The sequence below is a fragment of the Panthera onca genome, chromosome B1 (assembly GCF_046562875.1).
Source record: "Panthera onca isolate mPanOnc1 chromosome B1, mPanOnc1 haplotype 2, whole genome shotgun sequence".
Classification (NCBI taxonomy): Eukaryota; Metazoa; Chordata; class Mammalia; order Carnivora; family Felidae; genus Panthera; species Panthera onca.
Window position 1 is genome coordinate 40,248,523 of NC_138342.1, and position 26,822 is coordinate 40,275,344.

The 26,822-nt window shown below is 39.8% G+C and overlaps 1 protein-coding gene across 1 annotated transcript in view; it reads right to left on the reverse strand.

The window, feature by feature from the left end:
- Nucleotides 1-7,658: 7,658 nt before the first annotated feature.
- Nucleotides 7,659-26,822, reverse strand: part of CNGA1 (cyclic nucleotide gated channel subunit alpha 1) — a 34,756-nt gene continuing 15,592 nt past the window's right edge. Inside the window, exons 4-9 of the mRNA XM_060655099.2 lie at nucleotides 26,518-26,580; nucleotides 22,434-22,475; nucleotides 22,234-22,344; nucleotides 20,468-20,575; nucleotides 19,606-19,712; nucleotides 7,659-9,780 (exon numbers count right to left, since the gene is read on the reverse strand). Coding sequence (XP_060511082.1) covers nucleotides 8,366-9,780; nucleotides 19,606-19,712; nucleotides 20,468-20,575; nucleotides 22,234-22,344; nucleotides 22,434-22,475; nucleotides 26,518-26,580 — 1,846 coding nt within the window. The 3' untranslated portion in view covers nucleotides 7,659-8,365. The remainder of the gene's footprint in view (nucleotides 9,781-19,605; nucleotides 19,713-20,467; nucleotides 20,576-22,233; nucleotides 22,345-22,433; nucleotides 22,476-26,517; nucleotides 26,581-26,822) is intronic.

The following is a 26,822-nucleotide window of genomic DNA, read 5'->3' on the forward strand; positions in this document are numbered from 1 at the left end:
TTTGTGAGGGAAAGCTGATAATTCGATTTCAATAAATTTTCTACAGACCTTTAATCAAAAGTCATTACAAGAATTTGAAAAACATTCCAACAGAAATGAGATGACTGTCAGAGAATACAATCATCAGCTTAAAAGAGGTGATAAAATTTTAATTCCTTGAGGCTTTTGAAAGTGCTTAGATATTATTCTGTTAGATATTACTCAGATGAACTCAGCAATAGTTAACTTGACATCTGAAGATCCTTTCCAGGCTTGTTATTGGAATATTCCGTTGTGTTTATTTTTCCAGGGCTGGCATCAAGACTATGATACTAGAGGGGCACCTCAATGGCGCAGTAGGTGAAGCATCCGACTTCGACTCAGGTCACAATCTCACCACTCAGGAGTTCGAGCCCCGCGTCGGGCTCTGTGCTGACAGCTCGGAGCCTGGAGCCCGTTTCAGATTCTGTGTCTCTGTCCCTCCCCTGCTCTCATCTGTCTGTCTCTCTCTCTCTAAAATAAATAAAACATTAAAAAAAAACAAACATGATACTAGAAACATGTTAGTTCCTAATATGGCGTGACAGTGTGCCAAACAGTGCCTAATGCTTCTAAAGTTAGTAGGAGCCTTCATTTCCACAATTACTGCCTTCTCTTGAAGAGAAAAGTAAAATCTGAGAAACCCTAGTTCTGAGGAGATTCAAGGCACCTTACAAAACATTACAAACATTCTTGCCACCTATAGGTGATCTAGAAAAATACTCACTGTTTCTCTGAATGTGCTGAAAGAAAATCTTCTAAAAACTAGAAGAAACTCCTGCAAATGAGGTTGACATTCATATATCACTTTTTAAAAACGATGGAACCATCTGGCAACAAGGTAATTCGTTATCACAGTTTGCTCTCAAGAAATAACAGGCAACCACTCCAAATAAGCTATTTTTCATTCCTAGTGACAGTACTGTGAGGAGTTATACTCTTAATGTTTTGTATGAAGAGACTTCCAGAACCTCCACCGTTACACATTTTTCCCTCCCCTTCCCCATTACGTGATTTTCCTCATCTCTGCCTAGTTTAAAGTGAGTTCGTTCCTCTTCCAAGCAATCCTACTTATTCTCTGAAAGAGAGCTTATTTTTTTCCAAATTGCCAGTGGTAGTCCATTAATTAATCACGATATCAATTGAGTAATTTGCAACAAGCATTTTTTCAAAAGAACTAAAATAGAATAGATAAAAGAGAAAGTCCTTGAGTACATTGCACGTTAGAAGGGGAAGTATTCTTTTCTGAAAGGTTTGTTACAGCTATGTGGTTTCTAGATCGCAATCAAAATGCATGTTATATGGGTTATTTATTATGGGTCATAATCAAGGAAGTTTGAACAGACTGCCCTGGAAACAGTTGCCCTCATTATCGCACCTGACCTTTCTCAGCTCAGAAATATTTTTTCTTTGCCTCAACGTTCTGCTTAAATTACACTTCTAAGAATCATTTGTTCCCCAATGAGAATAGCCTTCCTTTGGTACCATGTTGTTATGTGTCTTACAAGTGCAGCACTCAGGAAAAGTCCAATCAGTGAAGCAAAATCCGAAGCTGCTGGATCTCTCTGTTTTTCTTACATTTGGCTTTAGGAGTAGATGATGAGCTTTGAGGCCTCTTTCCACAGTAAGACTAGATATTCCTTTTCTCTTAGTCCTCAGAGACAAGTATGGGAATAATCAGCTTCTGAAGGAACTTTATAGATGAATTAGTCAATGTTAAGTCTTTCCATTCTCTTAATAATCATCTAGGTATCTTTACTGTTGCTGTTGCTGTTTAAGTGCATTTCTTTCTCCCAGCCTTTGTCTTTCTGCACTGGAGTCCTGTGTTCTCTAGCGCACCACCATTAACCCATGTGTCACCTTTCCACTCATTCTCCAGACCCCACCCAGCTCTAATAAAATATATTCAGGGTTCATTAAACAGAAGAGCACACGATTTCCTAAGTTTGGATGCTCATGATTTTCTACAAAGGCAGGAAAATTTCTTCTTAAAACTTCCTAACGAAACCCAAACTTTTCGTGATTTTTTTTTTGTAAGTACTCCCTGAAACATTACAGGCTACAAAACTCCTTATCTAGGCCTTTACTGTATTCTTTACTGTATTTGATTGCTTAAAGCCAATTACTTAAAAATTGTAATTTGAATTATTTTACTTGGGGTACTCCAGTGGAACTTATCTATACTGAAGCTCATCCATTGATTTTAAGATCATATTTAATTAAACATGTTAGGTGTAACTGGTCCCATCAGTATCAGTAAGCCAAGAATCTATTTAACCTTACCACTTGTATGATCTTACTCTAAATGTCATATATAATTGAAACAATAGTAAGCATCCTTATGATAAATTTTTGAAAGTTCAAATAAGTGATATTTACTTATTTCCTTTGTCCACAAACCTATTTACAGCTCAACTAGGTGATTTAGTTATGGCTTCCTGTTCTCAAGGACCATTTAATTTGAAGAGCGTGATCTTAACCGGACTCAGAGAGCAAACTCTCAATCCACATGGTCAATACCTTTGGCATACTATATTTGATTGCAGATAAGTGTTTGAAATATGGTTAAGCTATATTATGTATTTTTAGATCCTTTGTGGTTTATTTTTGACCTTCCTTTCTGAGCTGCAAAGAAGCAAAGTCTTTCTGGTTTGGCATGGAGGCCAGAAGGGCAGTCTCCCTCTCCAGGTAAGAGATAGAAATGAAACTAGGTCACCGGTGTTAAACCAAGAGGTCTATGTTAAGAGATTTAGTACCAAAATGTGAAAAAAGAGTTTCTCAAAAGGGAGGAAATAGCCATTATTGCAGTTCAGTAAAAAACAACTCTCAGTTTTCTGTCACCAAAGAGTCTTGCCTCTCTTTAATCGAAAAGTTTCGAATGCCCAATTATTTTAGATATAAAAATAAAAGAAATATAATTGAAGTAAATTTCATATTACGTTATTGTGGTATGCTTCCATAGTAATTTTATATATTTTGTGCTCTTTGGGCATTTTGAAATTATATCTAAATGGAACAATGGGAATATCTGTAATTTAAATCTATTGATTATCAGTATTTTTGGCAAATGAAGGAACTAGGGACAGTGACTTATTACATTCAAAAATGAATGGAAAAAAATTACATCTGTGTTCTAGAGACTCCTGATAATGGTAGGCAAATGTTCATCCCTTGTGCCCTGAGTGGCTGGCTCATTGGTCCCCCTTTCTGCAGAGAGAAAGCAATGAGACCACTGAAGGAAAGCATGGAACATCATGGATTTTGGTGCCATAACGGTACTGTGCTCCTGGGCATCATCAATCTTTGTGACAAACCCAGGAAACAGGCTCCACGATCTCTAAAGAACTAACTCAAGTAGCTTTTTGGACCACATCCAACTGGCTAAAGCTCAACCCAGATAAAGCAAAAATGAATCTAACTAAAAAGAGAAATTGGCAATCTGACAAGAAATCCAATATCAACTCTTTTTAAGGGCCAACATTGTCAGGCCGATGAGTAATTTTGTGGTAAATTGCTATTTTCAGAACCCCAAAGGAATGCATTGGTGAAAAATGCATTCTTTCACCTCTAACTCATCAGGAAACCAAGAGCCAGACATGAAATGTAATTCTAGAAGGTATTGTCTCGAATTTACTCAATATGCAGTCTGACTAGCTTAAAGTGGAAACATACAGGTAACAGACATGTTATCACCAAGTAGAACCCCATAAAGCACTCAACTTGGTCTGTGTAGAGAGCACTCAAGGGCAACCTCACAGTGAAGTAAACACGGAACCAAGGGTCAAAAGTCCAGGCTTTGTCACTAAACTAGCTGTGTGAATTCATACTCACCTCTTCTACTCCTCTTTTCTCTTCCATTTGAAATAGTTCACATATACCAAAAATCATAGACAGAATACATGTATTTGTACCTAGGTTCATCAGATCTTAACATTTGAACTTATGTCTTTCAGATTATTTTTAAAAATATAAAACATCATGGACTGTTGAAGTCCTCTGAATTTTTCACTCTCCCCCCACCCCCGTCTCATTCTCTCCAGCCCCACAAGTGTGAATGGTGTTCCGATTTCTGCTATCGAATATTCCCATGCCTGTTATTAAACTGTGACATCAGAGGTGCAGATCCATACACACTACTGAGTATTGTGTTGTGTGTTTGTAAATTTTGTATAGGTGATATTTTGTGCACATGAAAGTCGGCTCATGAATGCAAGGGTGAAGAGCAGGAGCCCTGAACCCTCACTGTCCGGGTTCAAAGAGCAGTTATACCACTTCCTTCCTGTGGGCCTTGGGCAAATTACTTACACTCTCTGTGCCTCCCTTTCCTCATCTTTTAAACAGAACATATAGTGGAACCTAACTTACAAGCTATCACGAAGATTAAATGCACTGAAATCTAGAAAGTACTTGAACAGTGCCAGCACAAACTAAACACTAGGTTAAGTGATGGTATCTGTTACTATTCAAGCATGTTGTATGGTATTCCATTATGGGGCTATATTCCAATTCATGTATCTGGCTTCCTTTTGATGGACATTTAGGTTGTTTCCAAACTTTAACTATTATAAGCATTCTTTGACATGTCTTATGGTGCATATGTGGCCAATTTTCTGTAGTGACTATACCTAACAATGAAATTGCTGGCTTTTAGATCAGCCTGACCCTGGCTTTAGCAGATATTAGCACATGGCTCTCCAACATACGGTAAAAATTCCCACTGCTACTCCAAGTTCCTAACACTCTACATCCTCACCAACTGTAGTGTTGCCTCATCATCATTTCTGTACTTGTAAAACGAGGAGGGGTGAATTAGACCATCTCTGGAATCTTTTTGCATTTTCTATGTGCTCCAATTTCCTTTCCATGAATTTCCTGCTTTCTTCCTTCACCTAGAGATAAACTAGTCCAGGGAATAGCAACCTTTTCTTTTGAGTCTATAGGCCTGTTTTTTGGTATTTTATATTCTGAACCGTCTATAAACAAAGGCATCCAATAATACAATTTCTGTAGTCATAAGGTAGAATATTAACCACATTGACAGTGTTTTAGCCAGGCATACTTCCAACACTGTTAAAACATATCAACAGTTTCCAAACTTTTTAAAGCAATGGATATTTTTTAATAAAAATATAAAGTGAATTTCAATATAAATGCTGCTTGCTCCTTTTTTGTGTGTGCTTACCTCTAATACATAGCTCACAGATTGGTAAAAAGCTTCTTGTAATGTAATTGTCATTATTGCATTGGTGAGCTTTCCGAAATTAAGAAATACTAAAATGCTTCAATTTATCTTGTTGCTGTCTCCATTAAATTTGCATATTAAATTTTACTTGATCATGCTTTAATTTTAGACTGGCATATAGTTTGCTATGCTAAAATCTTCTGGAAATATTCATGTTAGGAAAAAAAATGCCCATTATTGCCAAAGACCTCTGATTTTACTACCTATAATTTCTGTGAAGAAAAATGTAGTTTCAGGCTTTGGAGGTTGTGATTGTAGACCAACATTGCCACCTAATGGTAAGAAGTTTAACTATGTCATATTTCAAGTTGGAAAAGTTGGGGTTTTTTAAAGATATATGCAAAACTCTGAAGTAATCTATTCCTATGGAAACATTACATTATACTAGAGTTGGGCAGGAAGTGCAGAGTAAACACTCATCAGACACACTGGCAAGACTAGCTGATTGGGCTTCTGCTCCCTCCTTGATCTGCCATCTATGAGTTCTAGAATTCTCTCTCATCTGCTCTCAGATTAGTTGCTAAACAACTTCAAATTTCAACCACTTCTCCCTTGTCCTTATCTAGACCCTGTCCTAGTCTTAATATGTTAAGACAGGCAAGTGGAGTCTGGAATCAATCTAGAATAAGAGTGGTTTCTTGCATTAGCAAAAGGTGAGTTCCTGCTTTGACATCTATCTGTACCCAGGTCAGCATCCTTACCATGAGTCTCCCAAAGCCACATATTTCCTGTCTTTTTAAAAGATTTCTTTATGAAGCCAGAATCCAGTTGTGAACCTCTGCATTGCACTCCAGGTGTCTAAAGTGGAACTTCGCCACTACCTGTCAGAGCCTCCACCTGGAAGAGTCATGGAAAAGGAATTGGCTTAGCCCTCCTGACTCAAGTCTTTGTACCAAGAATCTGCCACCTGTCCAATCGAAGCATCAGAAAGACTTACAGAGCTTTGGGTCCGAGGTCATCAAATCAGAATGGGTGTCTCTAGCCCAGATCAGACTCAATGTACCCACCCTCCTGGATGCTGTGACTGGAGCTGCTTCTCCTTGGGAACCAGACCCTGAGCCATCTTTTTTTATTTTTTTTTTTATCTTTATTTTTGAGAGAGCGAGAGAGAGACAGAGTGCGAGTGGTGGGGGAACAGAGAGAGGGAGACACAGAATCCGAAGCAGGCTCCAGGCTCTGAGCTGTCAGCACAGAGCCCGATGCAGGGCTCAAACTCACAAACCGTGAGATCATGACCTGAGCTGAAGTCAGATGCTTAACCGACTGAGCCTCCCAGGCGCCCCGGCCCTGAGCCATCTTATCTTACTAAATCAAGTCTCTTTGCAATGCCTTAGAGGTTTTTATAACAGGCAACAAGGAGCACAAAGAATAAAATGTGTGTGAAGGAGAAGGAGTATTAAAAATATGGAAAAAGAGAGAGTAAAAAGAGTACTTGTCTCAGTCAGAAACCATATTACATTCTAATTACAACCCACCCACTCCAGAACCAGCCACTTCCTCTGTAGTGAAGAAACACTTGCTGGGTGATATTGAACAAATAACATGTAAAATGGCAACATAAGACTGCAAATACCATGCATAGTTCAATGAATATCCTTTTTGGTAGAACAGAATAAACTCTACCATAGACATACACTGATCAAGGTCCATATAAGTATTTGAAATGTCAAATTAACAAGATGTCATGTCAAGCCATATTATTATAGGCAGAGGTAGAAATTTTATATCAATTCCAGAGATCTGTGTTAAGAAGAACTTTTGAACCACATGGGTTAAGCAATAGAGAGCTGTATGACTGATTAGCAATGTCTTCCACAACCACACACTTCTCATACAGTTCCCTTTTCTGAAATTTCTAAAATAATCCCATTAACTCCTTCCTGGTTGTCTAATTAGGTGCTTCTCAAGCTTTAATGTAGGTATGACTCACCCAAGGGTCTTGCTAAAAAGTAGATTCTAATCCAGTAGGTCTAGGGTAGGGCCTGAGATTCTGAATTTCTAAGAAGCTGCCATTGAACTTTCAGATCTCCTTTTCTAACATTACAACAATTTCCTTTGTTAATCACCCAGCAATAGAATTATTTGTATCCCTTTTTTTATTGCTGGCCAGTCAGATAAGGAAGATAGTAGTCATTGCTGTCAGGCCTTAAGAATCAGAGAAATTTTGGGGCGCCTGGGTGGCTCAGTCGGTTGAGCGTCCGATTTCAGCTCAGGTCATGATCTCATGGCTCTGAGTTCGAGCCGTGTTGGGCTCAGACCCTGGAGCCTGCTTCGGATTCTGTGTCTCCCTCTCTCTCTGCCCCTCCTCCATTCATGCTCTGTCTCTCTCTCTCTCTCTCTCTCTCTCTCTCAAAAATAAACATTCAAAAAAATTTTTTTAATTAAAAAAAGAATCAGAGAAATTTTAAAAAATTTATTATAAAAAATTCCTACATTTTATGATTTTTAATGTTACATATTTATATATTAGCATATATATGTGAAGTCTAATTTGTCATGTTTTTATCGTAAGAAGTTTCTCTTAACCACGCTTCCCAAGTCCAAAAGTACAATGATTACTACCCTTAAAATGACTCTGAAGCTCTGTAAGATCCTAAACTTCCTATTAAATGATCCTTAAAATGACTCTGAAGCTCTGTAAGATCCTAAACTCCCTACTAAATGATCAGATAAAGAGTATTCATTTTAGGATTTATTTTACTTTACTGCCTTGTAATTCTTTTCAAAATGGTACCCTGAACATGATGTACATGGTAATTCCCAGTTGCTCCTCAGTGATCCAAAAATGCCTGAAAGTGAGGGATGCTTATTCACTTTTATAAAGCATATTACACAAAAGGAACATACATGAAAAAGATCAGAAGATATAGAGACTGACAATCATTCTATATCTTTGCACACTATCCATTCTGAAAAATCCTAAGTACGATGATTCTTTAATCACAGTACCTCGCAAGTGAGTATGTGGGCCTTGTGCCCTGCACCAAAGCACATTTTCCTTATGGAAAACTCCCCCAGCTGAATCTTCCTCTTCTTCCAAATTAGAGTGGCCTAATAACATCACCAAAAGGATCATGAGGCATGTCCTTGTTAACAACCAGCTTTTCAGTCCTGGGTGGAGTCCATGGGCCCACTTTCAACTCCAGATCCTTCAAGAGCTGAAAATTCTGTGTCAATAAGTGGTTTCAGAAATCGCTCGACCTTAGTGAGTCTTTGCTTCAGTTTCTGCTGCATTGACTCATACTCCGCCAGGATCCGAGCAAACCTCGTTTGCAAGAGGTCTACGGACCCCTCCATTCGGGTGACCTTCTCCTCAAGATCCTTAGGATCACTTCCAGCATTTGCGACATTTATATCCAGCAGGCCATCTTTCATCAGGATTTGCCTTCCTTTCTCTTCTAACATAGTTTTGGCATCTGGGTACTCAGTCAGAGCTTCCATGAGGTCATCTTTTGAGAGACAGAAGAGATCTGAGTAGCCAATGCTTTTAATATTGGCTGTTCTTCGATTGCCGGCTTTGCTACCTTTAATGTTAAGGATGCTGATCTCACCAAAGTAGCTACCATCACTCAATACCACAAACTGAGTGATTCCATCATCTGCCACCACAGCCAGTTTCCCCTCCTTGATGATGTACATCTCTCGCCCGATATCCCCTTTCTTGCAAATGTAATCTCCAGGACTGTAGACTTGGGGCTGTAATTTCAAGACCAACTCCACCAATAGACCAGCTTCACAGTCCGCAAAAATACGCACTTTTTTTAACGTGTCTAAGTGAACGTTGATGGCGATCTCTGCTCTCAGCTTATCGGGTAGATACTTCAAGACTTCTCTCTCATCAACCGTTTTTTGGTTGGTCCACAGATAGTCGAACCATTTAATAACTCTCTTTTCCATATCTTTGCTTACATTTCGAAAATGCATATACTGCTTGATTGCATCAATTCTTGCTTGAAATTCTGCTCTGGCAGCATTCATGTTGGAAATCATAGAACCTATGTTACCAACGATGGTAGCAAAAATTAACACTCCGATTAAGAAATCAACCACCACAAAGACAAACTCAGAATCCCTCACAGGAGGTGGTGTTTCACCAATTGTGGTCAAAGTCAGTGTAGACCAGTAAAGGCTGTACACATATTTTCTAGCCAAACGGCCAAATTCAGGATCATTAACATCAGGATACACCCATGTGTCATTTCCAAATCCAATAGCTTTGGAAATAGAGAAGTACACACATGCATTCCAGTGGATAATGATGACAATATACATAACAAGATTAGAAATCCTGAAGATGTTTGGGTAGTTTGTTCTCGTTTCTGTTCTCTGGAAGAATTCAAACATCCGAGAGATCCTTAACAGTCTGTTCAATCTAATTTCTGGATAGTTCCACCCTAGCTTAAAATACAGCAGATCAGTTGGTATCAGTGATATAAAATCAAGTTTAAATTGCAAGTTTGATTTATATTTCTCTATGAGTTTAACCTCTTCCTTTACCAGCAGTCCTTGTTCCAAGTAACCTAAAATAGAAAAAAAAAATTTTTAATGTTTTTCACTTTTATGACATTATGAATTTTTTCTAAAATAACCCTCAGTGAACTTCACTGAGTTCAAAACAAAACTTCATTTCCAGTAAAAATGCTTTTAGCAATGCAATCAGATATGAATACCAATCAACATACGGCTACGGAAAATATTATTTTGCAGAAATAAAAAATAAAACTTTGTAAGTGCAAAGTGAGAGATTCCATACAATGTATATCTGCAATTCTCTCTGGATCCAGCCTGTCTATGCACGTAAAACCAAGAACAGTGTTCTTGGGAAGTTTTCTAAAACACCCCAGCTCTTGTGCCTAAAGCCATACACCACTCTCTTCCCAGAATCCTAGCCCCACCCTTGAAATTTGGGTACCTGCCTTACTGTGTATTATGTGTATTCTTGCTTGTCCCATCAATGTGAAGAATAAATTTCTTTCAAAGATTCATTTTCTCTAGCCCTCTTATCCCTCAGGCTTCCTTAGACATCTGGGATCTTCCCTTCTCCGATGTTAACACAGTAGGCCATGACTTTTAGCATTCTGATACATTTTATCAAGGAAAGAATTTGTTCCCCTTTCTATACTGGCCACCAGAGCTGTGACTAGGACAAAATAACAGGAACATTGCTCCAGCACACTGGGATTTACAACACGTCCCTATTTTACATAATGATCCTTAAATGCTATTCTCTGTACAGTGGTTACCTTTGAATGTAGACAGCAGTGTAGAAACAGTAAGCTTATACCTACTGAAAAAGCATATTTAAGTGGGAAGCTATCAGATCCTGCTCCCTGGTCAGTAATGCCTCACCATGACCACAAAGTTGAGTTAAGGATGTGTGTACTGTTAGAAAGAGAAATCAAGAAACTGATCCCATTCAGAATTGCACCAAGAACCATAAAATACCTAGGAATAAACCTAACCAAAGATGTAAAAGATCTGTATGCTGAAAACTATAGAAAGCTTACGAAGGGAATTGAAGAAGACACAAAGAAATGGAAAAGCATTCCATGCTCATGGATTGGAAGAATAAATATTGTTAAAATGTCAATACTACCCAAAGCTATCTACACATTCAATGCAATCCCAATCAAAATTGCACAAGCATTCTTCTCAAAGCTAGAACAAGCAATCCTAAAATTTGTATGGAACCACAAAAGACCCCAAATAGCCAAAGTAATGTTGAAAAAGAAAACCAAAGTGGGAGGCATCACAATCCCAGACTTTAGCCTCTACTACAAAGCTGTAATCATCAAGATAGTACGGTATTGGCACAAAAACAGGCCAATGGAATAGAATAGAAACCCCAGAACTAGACCCACAAACATATGGCCAAATAAGCTTTGACAAAGCAAGAAAGAGTATCCAATGGAAAAAAAGACAGTCTCTTTAGCAAATGGTGCTGTGAGAACTGGACAGCTACATGCAGAAGAATGAAACTAGACCACTTTCTTACACCACACACACAAATAAACTCAAAATGGATGAAAGACCTAAATGTGAGACAGGAAACCATCAAAACCCTAGATGAGAAAGCAGGAAAAAACCTCTTTGACCTCAGCTGCAGCAATTTCTTGCTCGACACATCTCCAAAGGCAAGGGAATTAAAAGCAAAAATGAACTATTGGGACCTCATCAAGATAAAAGCTTCTGCACTGCAAAGGAAACAATCAACAAAACTAAAAGGCAACCAGTGGAATGGGAAAAGATATTTGCAAATGACATATCGGATAAAGGGTTAGTATCCAAAATCAATAAAGAACTTACCAAACTCAACACCTGAAAAACAAATAATCCAGTGAAGAAATGGGCAAAAGACATGAATAGATACTTTTCCAAAGAAGACATCCAGATGGCCTAGAGACACATGAAAAGATGCTCAACATCACTCATCATCAGGGAAATACAAATCAAAACCACACTGATACCACCTCATCACAGAGTGGCTAAAATGAACAAATAAGGAAACTATAGATGCTGGTGAGGATGTGGAGAAACAGGAACCCTCTTGCATTGCTGGTGGGAATGCAAACTGGTGCAGCCACTCTGGAAAACAGTGTGGAGTTTCCTCAAAAAATTAAAAATAGAACTACCCAATGACCCAGCAATAGCACTACTAGGAATTTACCCAATGGGAATTTACCCATACAGGAGTGCTGATGCATAGGGGCACTTGTACCCCAATGTTTATAGCAGCACTTTCAACAATAGCCAAATTATAGATAAAACCTAAATGTCCAACAACTGATGAATGGATAAAGAAGATGTGGTTTATATATACAATGGAATACTACTTGGCAAAGAGAAAGAATGAAATCATGCCATTTGTAGCAACGTGGATGGAATTGGAAGGTGTTATGCTGAGTGAAATAAGTCACTCAGGCAAAGACAGATATCATATGCTTTCACTTATATGTGGATCTTGAGAAACTTAACAGAAGACCATGGGGGAAGGGGAGGGGGAAAAATTAGTTACAAACAGAGAGGGAGGGAAGCAAAGCATAAGAGACTATTAAATACAGAGAACAAACTGAGGGTTGATGGGGGGGAGGGGAAAATGGGTAATGAGGAGGTCACTTGTTGGGATGACCAGTGGGTATTGTATATAAGCAATGAACCACGGGACTCTACCCCAAAAACCAAGAGCACACTTTACACACTGCATGTTAGCCAATTTCACAATAAATTATATTTTTTAAAAAAAGGATGGGGGGAAAGATGGCAGTGTAGGAGGACGCTGGGCTCACCGCATCCTGCTGATCACTCAGATTCCACCTACACCTGCCTAAATAACCCAGAAAACCGCCAGAAGACTAGCAGAACGGAGTCTCCAGAGCCAAGAGCAGATGAGAGGCCCACAGAAGAGGGTAGGAAGGGCGGAGAGGCAGTGCTACAAGGCAGTGCTACAAGAAGCGCGCTACAAGGACTGGCGGGAGGGAGCCGGGGCGGAGGGGTGGAGGGGCGGCCCGCTGGCCAAGCAGAGGCCCCAAGTCTAGCTTGCAAAAGCAGAGGGGCCGGATGGAGTGTGTTCGGACAGCAAGCAGGACTTAACAGCTGGAAGGTCATAAGTTAACAGCTTTGCTCGGAGAGCAGGAGGGCTGGAGGACAACGGGAGGGAGAGTTGTTGAGCCCCGTACAACAGAACGCAGCTTGGCGGGGAACAAAGGCACTCGCCAGCGCCATCTACCTTGCCCATCCCCCAGCCAAAATCCCAAAGGGAACCAGTTCCTGCCAGGGAACTTGCTTGCACCGCACAAACACCCAACTCGCGGTGCTTCTGCGGATCCATCCCTCCAGCGAGTCTGACTCCCTCCTGGTGCCACAGGGCCCCTCCCGAAGCGGATCTCCAAAGGAAAAGTGAGCTAAGGCTGCCCCTCCTGCCCCCGTGCACCTTGCCTACCCACCCCAGCTAATACGCCAGATCCCCAGCACCACAAGCCTGGCAGTGTGCAAGTAGCCCAGACAGGTCACGCCACCCCACAGTGAATCCTGCCCCTAGGAGAGGGGAAGAGAAGGTACACAACAGTCTGACTGTGGCCCCAGCGGTGGGCTGGGGGCAGACTTCAGATCTAACTGCGGCCCCGCCCACCAACGCAAGTTATCCAAGACAGCACAGGGGAAGTGCCCCGCAGTCCCACACCACTCCAGGGACGATCCAAAATGACGAAACGGAAGAATTCCCCTCAAAAAAACCTCCAGGAAATAACGACAGCTAACGAACTGATCAAAACCGATTTAAACAATATAACAGAAAGTGAATTTAGAATAATAGTCATAAAATTAATCGCTGGGCTTGAAAACAATATAAAGGACAGCAGAGAATCTCTTGCTACAGAGAACAAGGGACTAAGGAACAGCCAGGAGGAGCTAAAAAATGCTATTAATGAGCTGCAAAATAAAATGGAGACAACCACGGCTCGGATTGAAGAGACAGAGGAGAGAATAGGTGAACTAGAAGACAAAATTATAGAAAAAGAAGAAGCTGAGAAAAAGAGAGATAAAAAAATCCAGGAGTATGAGGGGAAAATTAGAGAACTAAGTGATGCACTAAAGAGAAATAATCTACTCATAAGTGGTATTCCAGAGGAGGAAGAGAGAGGGAAAGGTGCTGAAGGTGTACTTGAAGAAATAATAGCTGAGAACTTCCCTGATCTGGGGAAGGAAAAAGGCATTGAAATCCAAGAGGCACAGAGAACTCCCTTCAGACGTAACTTGAATCGATCTTCTGCATGACATATCATAGTGAAACTGGCAAAATACAAGGATAAAGAGAAAATTCTGAAAGCAGCTAGAGATAAACACGCTCTAACATATAAAGGGAGACCTATAAGACTTGTGACCGATCTCTCTACTGAAACCTGGCAGGCCAGAAAGGAATGGCAGGAAATCTTCAATGTGAGGAACAGAAAAAATATGCAGCCGAGAATCCTTTATCCAGCAAGTCTGTCATTTAGAATAGAAGGAGAGATAAGGTCTTCCCAAACAAACAAAAACTGAAGGAATTCGTCACCACTAAAACAGCCCTACAAGAGATCCTAAGGGGGATCCTGTGAGACAAAATATCAGAGACTATACTACAAGCATGAAACCTACGGACATCATAATGACTCTAAACCCATATCTTTCTATAATAATACTGAATGTAAATGGACTAAATGCGCCAACCAAAAGACACAGGGTATCAGAATGGATAAAAAAACAAGACCCATCTATTTGCTGTCTACAAGAGACTCATTTTAGACCTGAGGACACCTTCAGATTGAGAGTGAGGGGATGGAGAACTATTTATCATGCCACTGGAAGTCAGAAGAAAGCTGGAGTAGCCATACTTATATCAGACAAACTAGACTTTAAATTAAAGGCTGTAATAGGGGCGCCTGGGTGGCTCAGTCGGCTAAGCGGCCAACTTCAGCTCAGGTCATGATCTCGTGGTCCGTGAGTTTAAGCCCCGCGTCGGGCTCTGTGCTGACAGCTCGGAGCCTGGAGCCTGTTTCGGATTCTGTGTCTCCCTCTCTCTGACCCTACCCCGTTCATGCTCTGTCTCTCTCTGTCTCAAAAATAAATAAAAACGTTAAAAAAAAAAAAAGGCTATAATAAGAGATGAAGGGCATTATATAATAATCACAGGATCTATCCATCAGGAAGAGCTAACAATTATAAATGTCTATGTGCCGAATACAGGAGCCCCCAAATATATAAAACAATTACTCATAAACATAAGCAACCTTATTGATAAGAATGTGGTAATTGCAGGGGACTTTAACACTCCACTTACAGAAATGGATAGATCATCTAGACACATGGTCAATAAAGAAACAAGGGCCCTGAATGATACATTGGATCAGATGGACTTGACAGATATATTTAGAACTCTGCATCCCAAAGCAACAGAATATACTTTCTTCTTGAGTGCACATGGAACATTCTCCAAGATAGATCACATACTGGGTCACAAAACAGCCCTTCATAAGTTTACAAGAATTGAAATCATACCATGCATACTTTCAGACCACAATGCTATGAAGGTTGAAATCAGCCACAGGAAAAAGTCTGGAAAACCTCCAAAAGCATGGAGGTTAAAGAACACCCTACTAAAGAATGAGTGGGTCAACCAGGCATTTGGAGAAGAAATTAAAAAATATATGGAAACAAATGAAAATGAAAATACAACAATCCAAACACTTTGGGATGCAGCGAAGGCAGTCCTGAGAGGAAAATACATTGCAATCCAGGCCTATCTCAAGAAACAAGAAAAATCCCAAATACAAAATCTAGCAGCACACCTAAAGGAAATAGAAGCAGAACAGCAAAGACAGCCTAAACCCAGCAGAAGGAGAGAAATAATAAAGATCAGAGCAGAAAAAACAATACAGAATCTAAAAAAACTGTAGAGCAGATCAACGACACCAAGAGTTGTTTTTTTGAAAAAATTAACAAAATTGGTAAACCTCTATCCAGACTTCTCAAAAAGAAAAGGGAGATGACCCAAATAGATAAAATCATGAATCAAAATGGAATTATTAAAACCAATCCCTCAGAAATACAAGCAATTATCAGGGAATACTATGAAAAATTATATGCCAACAAACTGGACAACCTGGAAGAAATGGACAAATTCCTAAACACCCACACACTTCCAAAGCTCAATCAGGAGGAAATAGAAAGCTTGAACAGACCCATAACCAGCGAAGAAATTGAATCAGTCATCAAAAATCTCCCAACAAATAAGAGTCCAAGACCAGATGGCTTCCCAGGGGAGTTCTACCAGACGTTTAAAGCAGAGATAATACCTATCCTTCTCAAGCTATTCCAAGAAATAGAAAGGGAAGGAAAACTTCCAGACTCATTCTATGATTCCAGTATTAGTTTGATTCCTAAACCAGACAGAGACCCAATAGAAAAAGAGAACTACAGGCCAATATCCCTGATGAATATGGATGCAAAAATTCTCAATAAGATACTAGCAAATCGAATTCAACAGCATATAAAAAGAATTATTCACCATGATCAAGTGGGATTCATTCCTGGGATGTAGGGCTGGTTCAACATTCACAAATCAATCAATGTGATACATCACATTAATAAAAGAAAAGATAAAAACCATATGATCCTGTCAATCGATGCAGAAAAGGCATTTGACAAAATTCAGCAACGTTTCTTAGTAAAAACCCTCGAGAAAGTCGGGATAGAAGGAACATACTTAAAGATCATAAAAGCCATTTATGAAAAGCCCACAGCTGGGGCGCCTGGGTGGCGCAGTCGGTTAAGCGTCCGACTTCAGCCAGGTCACGATCTCACGGTCCGTGAGTTCGAGCCCCGCGTCAGGCTCTGGGCTGATGGCTCAGAGCCTGGAGCCTGTTTCCGATTCTGTGTCTCCCTCTCTCTCTCTGTCCCTCCCCCGTTCATGCTCTGTCTCTCTCTGTCCCCAAAAATAAAATAAACGTTGAAAAAAAAAAAAATTAAAAAAAAAAAAAAAAAAAAAAGAAAAGCCCACAGCTAGCATCATCCTCAATGGGGAAAAACTGAGAGCATTTTCCTTGAGATCAGGAACACAACAGGGATGTCCACTCTCACCGCTGTTGTTTAACATAGTGTTGGAAGTTCTAGCATCAGCAATCAGACAACAAAAGGAAATCAAAGGCATCAAAATTGGCAAAGATGAAGTTAAGCTTTCACTTTTTGCAGATGACACGATATTATACGTGGAAAACCTGATAGACTCCACCAAAAGTCTGCTAGAACTGGTACATGAATTTAGCAAAGTTGCAGGATACAAAATCAATGTACAGAAATCAGTTGCATTCTTATACTCTAAAAATGAAGCAAGAGAAAGATAAATAAAGAAACTGATCCCGTTCACATTTGCACCAAGAAGCATAAAATACCTAGGAATAAATCTAACCAAAGATGTAAAAGATCTGTATGCTGAAAACTATAGAAAGCTTATGAAGGTAATTGAAGAAGATATAAAGAAATGGAAAAACATTCCATGCTCATGGATTGGAAGAATAAATATTGTCAAAATGTCAATACTACCCAAAGCTATCTACACATTCAATGCAATCCCAATCAAAATTGTACCAGCATTCTTCTCAAAACTAGAACAAGCAATCCTAAAATTCATATGGAACCACAAAAGGCCCCCAATAGCCAAAGTAAATTTGAAGAAGACCAAAGTAGGAGGCATCACAATCCCAGATTTTAGCCTCTACTACAAAGCTGTAATCATCAAGACAGCATGGTATTGGCACAAAAACAGATACACAGACCAATGGAATAGAATAGAAACCCCAGAACTAGACCCACAAACGTATGGCCAACTAATCTTTGACAAAGCAGGAAAGACCATCCAATGGAAAAAAGACAGTCTCTTTAACAAATGGTGCTGGGAGAACTAGACAGCTACTTGCAGAAGATTGAAACTAGACCACTTTCTCACACCATTCACAAAAAATAAACTCAAAATGGATAAAGGACCTGAATGTGAGACAGGAAACCATCAAAACCCTAGAGGAGAAAGCAGGAAAAGACCTCTCTGACCTCAGCCGTAGCAATTTTTCTTACTTGACACATCTCCAAAGGCAAGGGGATTAAAAGCAAAAACGAACTACTGGGACCTCATCAAGATAAAAAGCTTCTGCACAGCAAAGGAAACAACCAACAAAACTAAGAGGCAACCAACGGAATGGGAAAAGATATTTGCAAATGACATATTGGACAAAGGGCTAGTATCCAAAATCTATAAAGAGCTCACCAAACTCCACACCCAAAAAACAAATAACCCAGTGAAGAAATGGGCAGAAAACATGAATAGACACTTCTCTAAAGAAGACATCCGGATGGCCAACAGGCACATGAAAAGATGCTCAACGTCACTCCTCATCAGGGAAATACAAATCAAAACCACACTCAGATATCACCTCACGCCAGTCAGAGTGACCAAAATGAACAAATCAGGAGACTATAGATGCTGGTGAGGATGTGGAGAAACGGGAACCCTCTTGCACTATTGGTGGGAATGCAAATTGGTGCAGCCACTCTGGAAAACAGTGTGGAGGTTCCTCAAAAAATTGAAAATAGACCTACCCTATGACCCAGCAGTAGCACTGCTAGGAATTTACCCAAGGGATACAGGAGTACTGATGCATAGGGGCACTTGTACCCCAATGTTTATAGCAGCACTCTCAACAATAGCCAAATTATGGAAAGAGCCTAAATGTCCATCAACTGATGAATGGATAAAGAAATTGTGGTTTATATGCACAATGGAGTACTACATGGCAATGAGAAAGAATGAAATATGGCCCTTTGTAGCAACATGGATGGAACTGGAGGGTGTGATGCTAAGTGAAATAAGTCATACAGAGAAAGACAGATACCATATGTTTTCACTCTTAGGTGGATCCTGAGAAACTTAACAAAAACCCATGGGGGAGGGGAAGAAAAAAAAAAGAGGTTAGAGTGGGAGAGAGCCAAAGCATAAGAGACTCTTAAAAACTGAGAACAAACTGAGGGTTGATGGAGGGTGGGAGGGAGGGGCGGGTGGGTGAGGGGTATTGAGGAGGGCACCTTTTGGGATGAGCACTGGGTGTTGTATGGAAACCAATTTGACAATAAATTTCATATATTGAAAAAAAAATAAAAATAAAATAAAATAAAATAAAATAAAAAAATGATGTATGTACTGTTATAATGTCTAGTACAGCTGTGCCAGATACACTGATTTCTCCCCATGCCTCTTCATGGAATCTCTCTGTGAGGTAGCAATTACCTTTTCACCACAGAGCTGGCACAATATTTCTGTTCTCTCTATTCCTCCCACTGGCATAAAACCAATGAACAAGATAATGGAGGAAAGCCACCAATCCACATTCAAAATATTGCCAAGTAACCTGAATCCGTTGGAGTAGCCTAAGCTTGTGGGTGAATATATGGTATTCTTGTTTCCAACAGTGCTTTTTCTTCTAAAATAGATCTGTGAGCTTATTTTGAAGAAGACTTGAATTAAAAAATTTCAGGGGCGCCTGGGTGGCTCAGTTGGTTAAGCGGCTGACTTTGGCTCAGGTCACGATCTCGCGGTCAGTGAGTTCGAGCCCTGCGTCGGGCTCTGTGCTGACAGCTCAGAGCCTGGAGCCTGTTTCAGATTCTGTGTCTCCCTCTCTCTGACCCTCCCCCATTCATGCTCTGTCTCTCTCTGTCTCAAAAATAAATAAACGTTAAAAAAAAATTTTTTTTTTTAAATTTCAAATTATACTATAGAGATAAAAACACAACATGGCAAAATATCCGAAGCTGAACATATTTACCTGTCCTTGTTCGTACAAACATATCAAGAAGATAGACTATGTCTGATAGGTAATCAAAAATGAGCCAATATTCTAAGTAATCAGACTGAAGTTCATCAAAACATGCTCTGTAAAAGAAAAACATGTAAATAAAATGAACTGGGAGCCAGTTTAAGTAAAAGTCTTCTCTGTATACTTTTTATCATGGTAAGAGGTATAATGCACTAAGGCTGAGAGGGTCCTTAGAGTCCATTTAATCAACCACAGCTTTTCCGGATCTGAATGGTTTGAGTTAGTTTTCTCATGCGTCTGAATTCCAACATTCTTTCGATTACACTAGTTCGCTTTGTGGAAACATCAAATAAGAATAAATGGCCTCAAGCTAATGTCAAAATATATTGGCTTATACACATTGATAACCAGGTTCTTATTGACTATCTGTACCCAAAATGCTTCCAGGAATTGTGCTTGGTCCTGGGTTGCTGAGATGTTTACTATCTAAAAGACAGAGAACCATAGACATACCTGAGAAACATATCTTGCTCTAAAACAACCTAAATTTTTTATCTTTTTCCACTCCTGGCAATGTTTTTTTCTTAGGCAACAAAAATAAAGTTTCTCCCAAAATTCTAATAAAACGACTCAGCAATCAAAAGTTTAAAACTATCCCCCCACACTTCATTCCAGTACTGGATTTCCAAGTATACTGGGAACCAATACATCTTCTCCTGATGTCAGGAAAACACATCGAGAATAACATAACCTCTCTTTACAACCTGAGATGGAGAAAGGATGTATGTCCTGAAGAGCTCTGGACCAAACCATTAAGTCAGTTAACTCAGAAACTAGAAGCAAATTGAGATCCACAAAAATATATAGATACCTTGCAATAATCATAGTCCAGTTGTACATGACAGGTAAAGTGATGCAAAACAGCCAGTTGTAGTATGTGTTTCCTGAGGGATCGATAACTGTGACTTCTTTCTTCTCCCTAGCAGCAATTTGAAATGAAGTAGAAGGTTACCAAGAAACAAGAAAATCTTTATTTCACATATTAAATATGGTTATGTCCATTATCCACAATTAATGAAACAGAACTAAGCTGGAGAAGCTCACCCTCCAGGGAGAAGATTAGCTTGGCATGAGTGTATTAGACATCAGCAATTGCCCAGTGAGGGCTGGATAGATGGTCAAATTATTAGTCTTACATTAAACCTTACATTAGACTTTTATTAAAGTCCTGTTTTACTGCGATGCTGCAGATACTTCCATCAATTCAGCCACTGAAAAGGAATAATGGCACAGATCATGCCAGATTCTGAATATTCCATAGACTTCTTTGGTAGGTTGTAGATGGTGAGAGAATGGTGGTGTTACCACTTTTCCTACCAGGTAACAAAATAATCAGGAACTACACTGTGAGAGGGAGCTCTCATCTGTGTGGAAAGAAGACTGTAACACAATCTAATAAAAGGTACTTGTTCATAAGCATCTATGAAGGATGAAGAGGCAATAGGAGGTGGAAGGAAGAAGGAAGGAAGGAAGGAAGGAAGGAAGGAAATATATCGTCAAATGGAAAATTTTTTTTAATTGCCTAGTATCAAGCCTCTATTGGGTTTGGGGGGAGGGGTTGGGTTTTTTTTTTTTTGTTTTTAAAGATATTATTTTTAAATAATCTCTACACCCAGTGTGGAGCTTGAACTTAACAACCTGAGAGGAAGAGTCGCCCCCTCTACTGACTGAGCCAGACAGGCACCCCAAGCCTATACTGCAAAGGACTTTTTCCTTTGTAAGAACTTCAATGGCTTTCTAGCAGGCACAAATAAGTGAATATTATCTGGTAAAGAAAAAGAGTTTTCTTTAAGCTTAGAAAACAATTTCCCCTTTAATAAAAAGTAAAAAGATAGTTTTGAAAATATCATTCAGCCTCACCCTTATGAAATTCTAACCCTCAAATGTTTGCTTACAAAAGATCTTGCAAATGGTTGGAGTTTTAATAAGCATTTGTACTGAGCTCAGAATTTTTTTTTTAATGTTTCCTTATTTTTGAGAGAGAGAGAAAGACAGAGAGAGAAAGAAACACAGAATCAGAAGCAGGGTCCAGGCTCTGAGCTGTCAGCACAGAACGCAATGCGGGGCTGGAACTCAAAGTCTGCGAGATCATGACCCAAGTGCAAGTCAGACCCTCAACTGACTGAGCCACCCAGGCGCCCTGTCCTGCTCTCAGAATTAAGCATGGCTTTTGCAAGGAGACTAGCTTACTTTGGAGTATTTGCCATACAGTATTTATTACTCAAAAATGTTAGTAAAATTATTAAATTTTTATTTCAATTTAAAAAAATTAATGGTAAGACCCTAGAAACCTAATTCTCTTGAAATCCAAATATCTCCGAATGGTAAATTTATCTTCACCAGGACTTGAGGAAGTCAGTTAACCATAACATTGAAAAGTCTTGATGAGAAAAGTAAGAATAAAACTACCATTGGTCACTTTAAGGAAGTAAGAAAAAAAAATTAATTCCCATTAGATAACAATCTATTTAGTCTTTTACACAAGGTTTCATAATTATAAACTTTTAGGAAATTATCCTTGCATCCAAAATCCATTACAAATTCATTCCTAATTTCAATGCCGGTAAAAACACTTACTCTTCTTTCTTATCTTTGCCTTTCTCCTCTTTCTTTTTCTTCTCTTTTTCCTTTTCTTTCTTCTTTTTCTTCTCTGAGTCCTTTTTATTTACATTTTTATCATCTGACTTGCTGAAAAGTGAGAGATGTAGTCAGTAATAAAATATGAAAATTTTATGGGCCGAAAAATCTGGGATCATTCATGCCAAAGCCTAACTTACCTCTTCTTTTCTTTCTTCTTTTTCTTTTTTTCTTTTGGTTCTCTAAAGAAGAAATAATATCTAAGTCACACAATCAAATTACATCCTGACTTCCATTCTTATTTACTTCCCTCTCTATTGAGCAAGAAATCTGAACCTTGTCTTCAGAGACCTGCCCGCGTGCTAAGAACTAGAAATCTGGTCTTCTTATGGAGAGTTATACAAAAACTAGGTGTAGGTCTACACCTAGATAATAAAACAAACAAACAAACATTCCTGGGTTAGTACACATGGAAAATTGAAGACAAGGGAGGTGGATAAAGGCATAAACCCAACAAGGGAAATTTAGAAAACAACAACCCCCAAGAGTGTACTTTCAAAAAGTCTCCATGTGTACAAAAAAAAATTATTATTTAAAATGTAAGCTTCTTGATATCACTTGTATTTATTATTGAGTAAGAGCTTGGAGAATTTCAAGAAAATGCCATCAATTTTCTTTAGAAGGGTAATCCTGACTGAAGCAATTTTTTATGAGTAGTCAAAAAACTCCACACAGTGGAATCCCAATTCTTAGAATCATTCACTGAATTTGAGATCACCTTTTCTCTATATACAATTTCTTCTGCAGTGGAGATTATGCGATTTGAGGCTCCTTCCTCCAGTTGGTTCTATTAGCTGAAGAATGGATTCTGGAGTCAGGCAGACCTACGGTCAAAACAGGCTGCCATTGTTGGGTCAGATGTCTTGGGAAAGTTTATTATTCAGACATGAATGAACAGGCATTGCACTACCACTAGGGTAGTCAGAGGATGTTAAAGGGAGATAGGGCTAGGCCTCAAAGCATGGGTAAGAGTTGGAGTGGTTGAGAAGAGTGAGGACACTAAAAGGAAGAAAATTTTCAGGTGCAAATGTACAAGTGAATTTAGTCTGCATATCAATAGCCCAGGAAAAGTAGAATGCTGCTATTGAAGAGAAATATGAAATAAATTAGATAAAGACGTGGGGCTTGGCACCTAAGACTGTCACGTACAAAGGGGAACAGAACATAAAACTGGACAAGGGAGAATTTATTGCCATGACAGCATATTCTTGTGTTATAGGCTTCAACACCCTAGCCCAGATCCATGGAAATGGTGCCAACACACTGCTGGGATGGCTCTCAGAAGCTCAGAAAAAATGATGATTTGTGCTAAGTGTAATAGAAATTACAAAGTGCCATGACAGACGGTGGAGGAAGGTATCAGGGAGACTGAGAGAAGTGATGTGCTGAAGTGGACATACCAAGTAAGGAAGATAGCCCACCAACTGACTATGGTCCCTAAGAGAGCTCAGAGGACACAAAAATGATAAGGAATATGCTGGTGAGAGGTGCACCAGCATCATTAAGAAACTCAGTGGTATTGTCCTCTATAAGCCAGAGCTGGTAGTGGGAGATGCTGAACTGGGTGCAAAACTGGGTTCCCTGAGAGCAACTGAGATGACAGAACCTGGGAATAAGAGATCGGTGGCAGTGCTTACACATCAGAGGAGAGATGGGTCCAATAATTATAATTATCATGAAGGTGAGCATGGTAGCCAGAGGGCTTAACTCATAGACAGCTATAGAAGAAGTTAATTGTATACTGTATTCCTAGATAGATGGGCATCCTTTTGGTTTGTTGGGGTACTGTTTAATGTATACAATGAAAACATATCAGGTATGGATGATTAAGAGGTTGAAGGCAACTTAACCAGATAAAAAGTCACAACCTTATGAGTAGTTTCTAAACCTGAGCCAGTTCTCAGAAATGAAACCACTGACTGAAGAGGGAGCCAAGCCCCCATTAAAGAAAGACTCTGCAAACACCATGACCAGTATACTCAGTAATGATTTCCCCAGTCTTTCCCCAGAGAAAAGCCATGGTCACTTACATAGGTGACTATACGCTGGGAGAAGAGGGAGTACCTAGATACATTAAAGACTGTTTGGCAAAAGACCCAAGCTGTTATTGAGACCCAGGGATTGAAGTGTCATCATGCCTCCCATTAAAGTGGGGGGCAGCATATGGTGACCTACTAACAACAGAATCCTGTATGATTTACAATTTAGGGGGTTTCCACTGGATCTAAGGACCCCTATTGTGGTCATTTCTCCAGTTCCTCAATGTTAACTGGAATGTAAGTGGATGCATATATTTGGTCATTGGCAGAACCCTTATCCCTACTAGTTCCTTAACTTGTAGAGTAAGAGCTATCATAAGGGGGAGGGCCAAGTGAAAGCTCTCAAGCTGCCTCCTACCTGCTGGCCGAAAACAATATTGCATCCTAAACAGGAGGGAAAGAAAATGAGACCCTTAAAGACCTAATGCATGCAGGGGTGGTAGTCCCCACATTTAATTCAATGTCTTGTCCCTACAAAATTCACATGGATACTCATGAATGGCAGTAGACTACTGAAAATCAAGCACATAGCAGCCCCAATTGTGGCTCCTGTGGCAAATGTGAAAAACAATGCATTTGTGCTATCTAAACCATACACCTAAAGTTCTGGGCCAGTCACAGTGACTGTGTTACTTTTTTTTTTTTTATCACTATCAGGGAAGAGGATCTGAAATAGTTATGGGATGGAAAATGGCACATTTATAGTCTCTTCCAGGGCTATGTTATCTGTCCTGCTTAATGTCATGACACAGCCTAGAGGGACCTGGACTATCTGGACATTCCTTGGAGCGTCACATTGGTCCACTATATCAATGGCATCATGTTAGTAGGGCCTTGAAAGAGGACTGACTAACCATGGAACAGAAGATGACTGTTGACCATGAGTTGGATTCTGTCAGAACTAACAAGTCATGAGGTTGTACAGCAATCTATCACATGATGAAGTGGTATATCTGGGATTGAGCAGGTGCTCACTACCCTTCTGTCATGTCATCTACCACCATTGCATCAGCTCCTACTCTTCAACTCTCCACCAGGGCCGTATGTGTGGGTCTTACAGGACAGGTCATCATCAATGATCTGGTCAATGAATGGGTCAGCTTGACATCAGGATACAAGCCAAAATGGGCTATGTCTATATCATAGCCCTCCTTAGAAGTGACCTTGAAAGACAATGGTAAAGTTAATCTTTCTAATGTCACAGCTCCAAGCAGTGCCCAGTCATCCCTTTTGTGTGGAAAAGGAAACGGCCATGCATGGGTCTGGGAACCAAGGAGTTGAAGTAGGAGTGATTCACATAGGAAATGTGTGCTTCTCATCCTCACAACTTTCTGCTCTGTGGATCTAAAGGCTTCCAGATAGGTCACGTGTCTTCCAGGGAACACGGTAGGTGTCCCATTAAACATTAAGCTATGACTGCTCCCCAGTCACTTTAGGCCCCTCATGCAAGGCATGAGGCAAGTTCTTTAATCAGAACTAGATAGTGTTGCTGTGTTAGAGTGGGCGAGGGGGATGTATTTGGCACATAGATGATCCACTCTGGTGCCTTTGGTGTTCTCCAGCCCAGTTTTAGTGGTAAATGGACAAATACGGCAGCTATAACTCAAGAAAGGCACAGTGACAAGGGGCTGAAATCCATCGGGAATAAGGGTGACTATGACTACAGTGTGCATGAGGGTAAAGGCCCGGTCCTACTGCCTAACTATGACACAACTCTGAAGGGCCATCCCTGCTCTAGAGTTTCCCATGGGATCGTATGGCATATCAACTCTATTCTCTGAAGTTCAACTTCTCCCTCTGCCCCATTCTGCTCCCCTAACTCCCTTCTCAGAGATCGTCTCCTGAGGAATCGACCTAAGGCACACTGGCTCAGAATGGAAAGGATTACTGATATTTCACTTATTTTTGTCCACCAGGTGGGGCAACTGCATTTACACAGGAGACATGGTTTTCTATATGTATTTAAACACACATACATACATAAATACATGCTGCTTTTAATATGGGTAGCCACATTTTTCAGAAGTAAATAACCACATGACAAAATAATAGAATACCATTGCCATTGCATTAAATAGAGTTTTCCTAATAAAGTTCTCCTCTATAGCAGATTCAGATATATTCCTACATTTTACTGGTGTTCTTTAAGGGCAAAGCTTTGGTTTTCTATTGTAAATGTACTTACTGCTCCTTATTGCTGCTGTTGTTAGCGTTGAAAAGTGCAATGGCACCAGGCAGGTAGTGCTCCCTGGAAAATGAAAAAGTACAGTGAAATCATAATAGTTACCATCTGCATAATGCCATTAAAGAACAGTCTTTTTTAAAAAATTGTTTTTTTAATGTTTATTTATTTTAAGAGAGAGAGAGAGCATGAGCAGGGGAGGGACAGAGATAGAGGGAGAGAGAGAGAATCCCATGCAGGCTCCATGCCTTCAGTGCAGAGCCTGACGTAGGGCTTGAACTCACAAACCATGAGATCATGACCTGAGC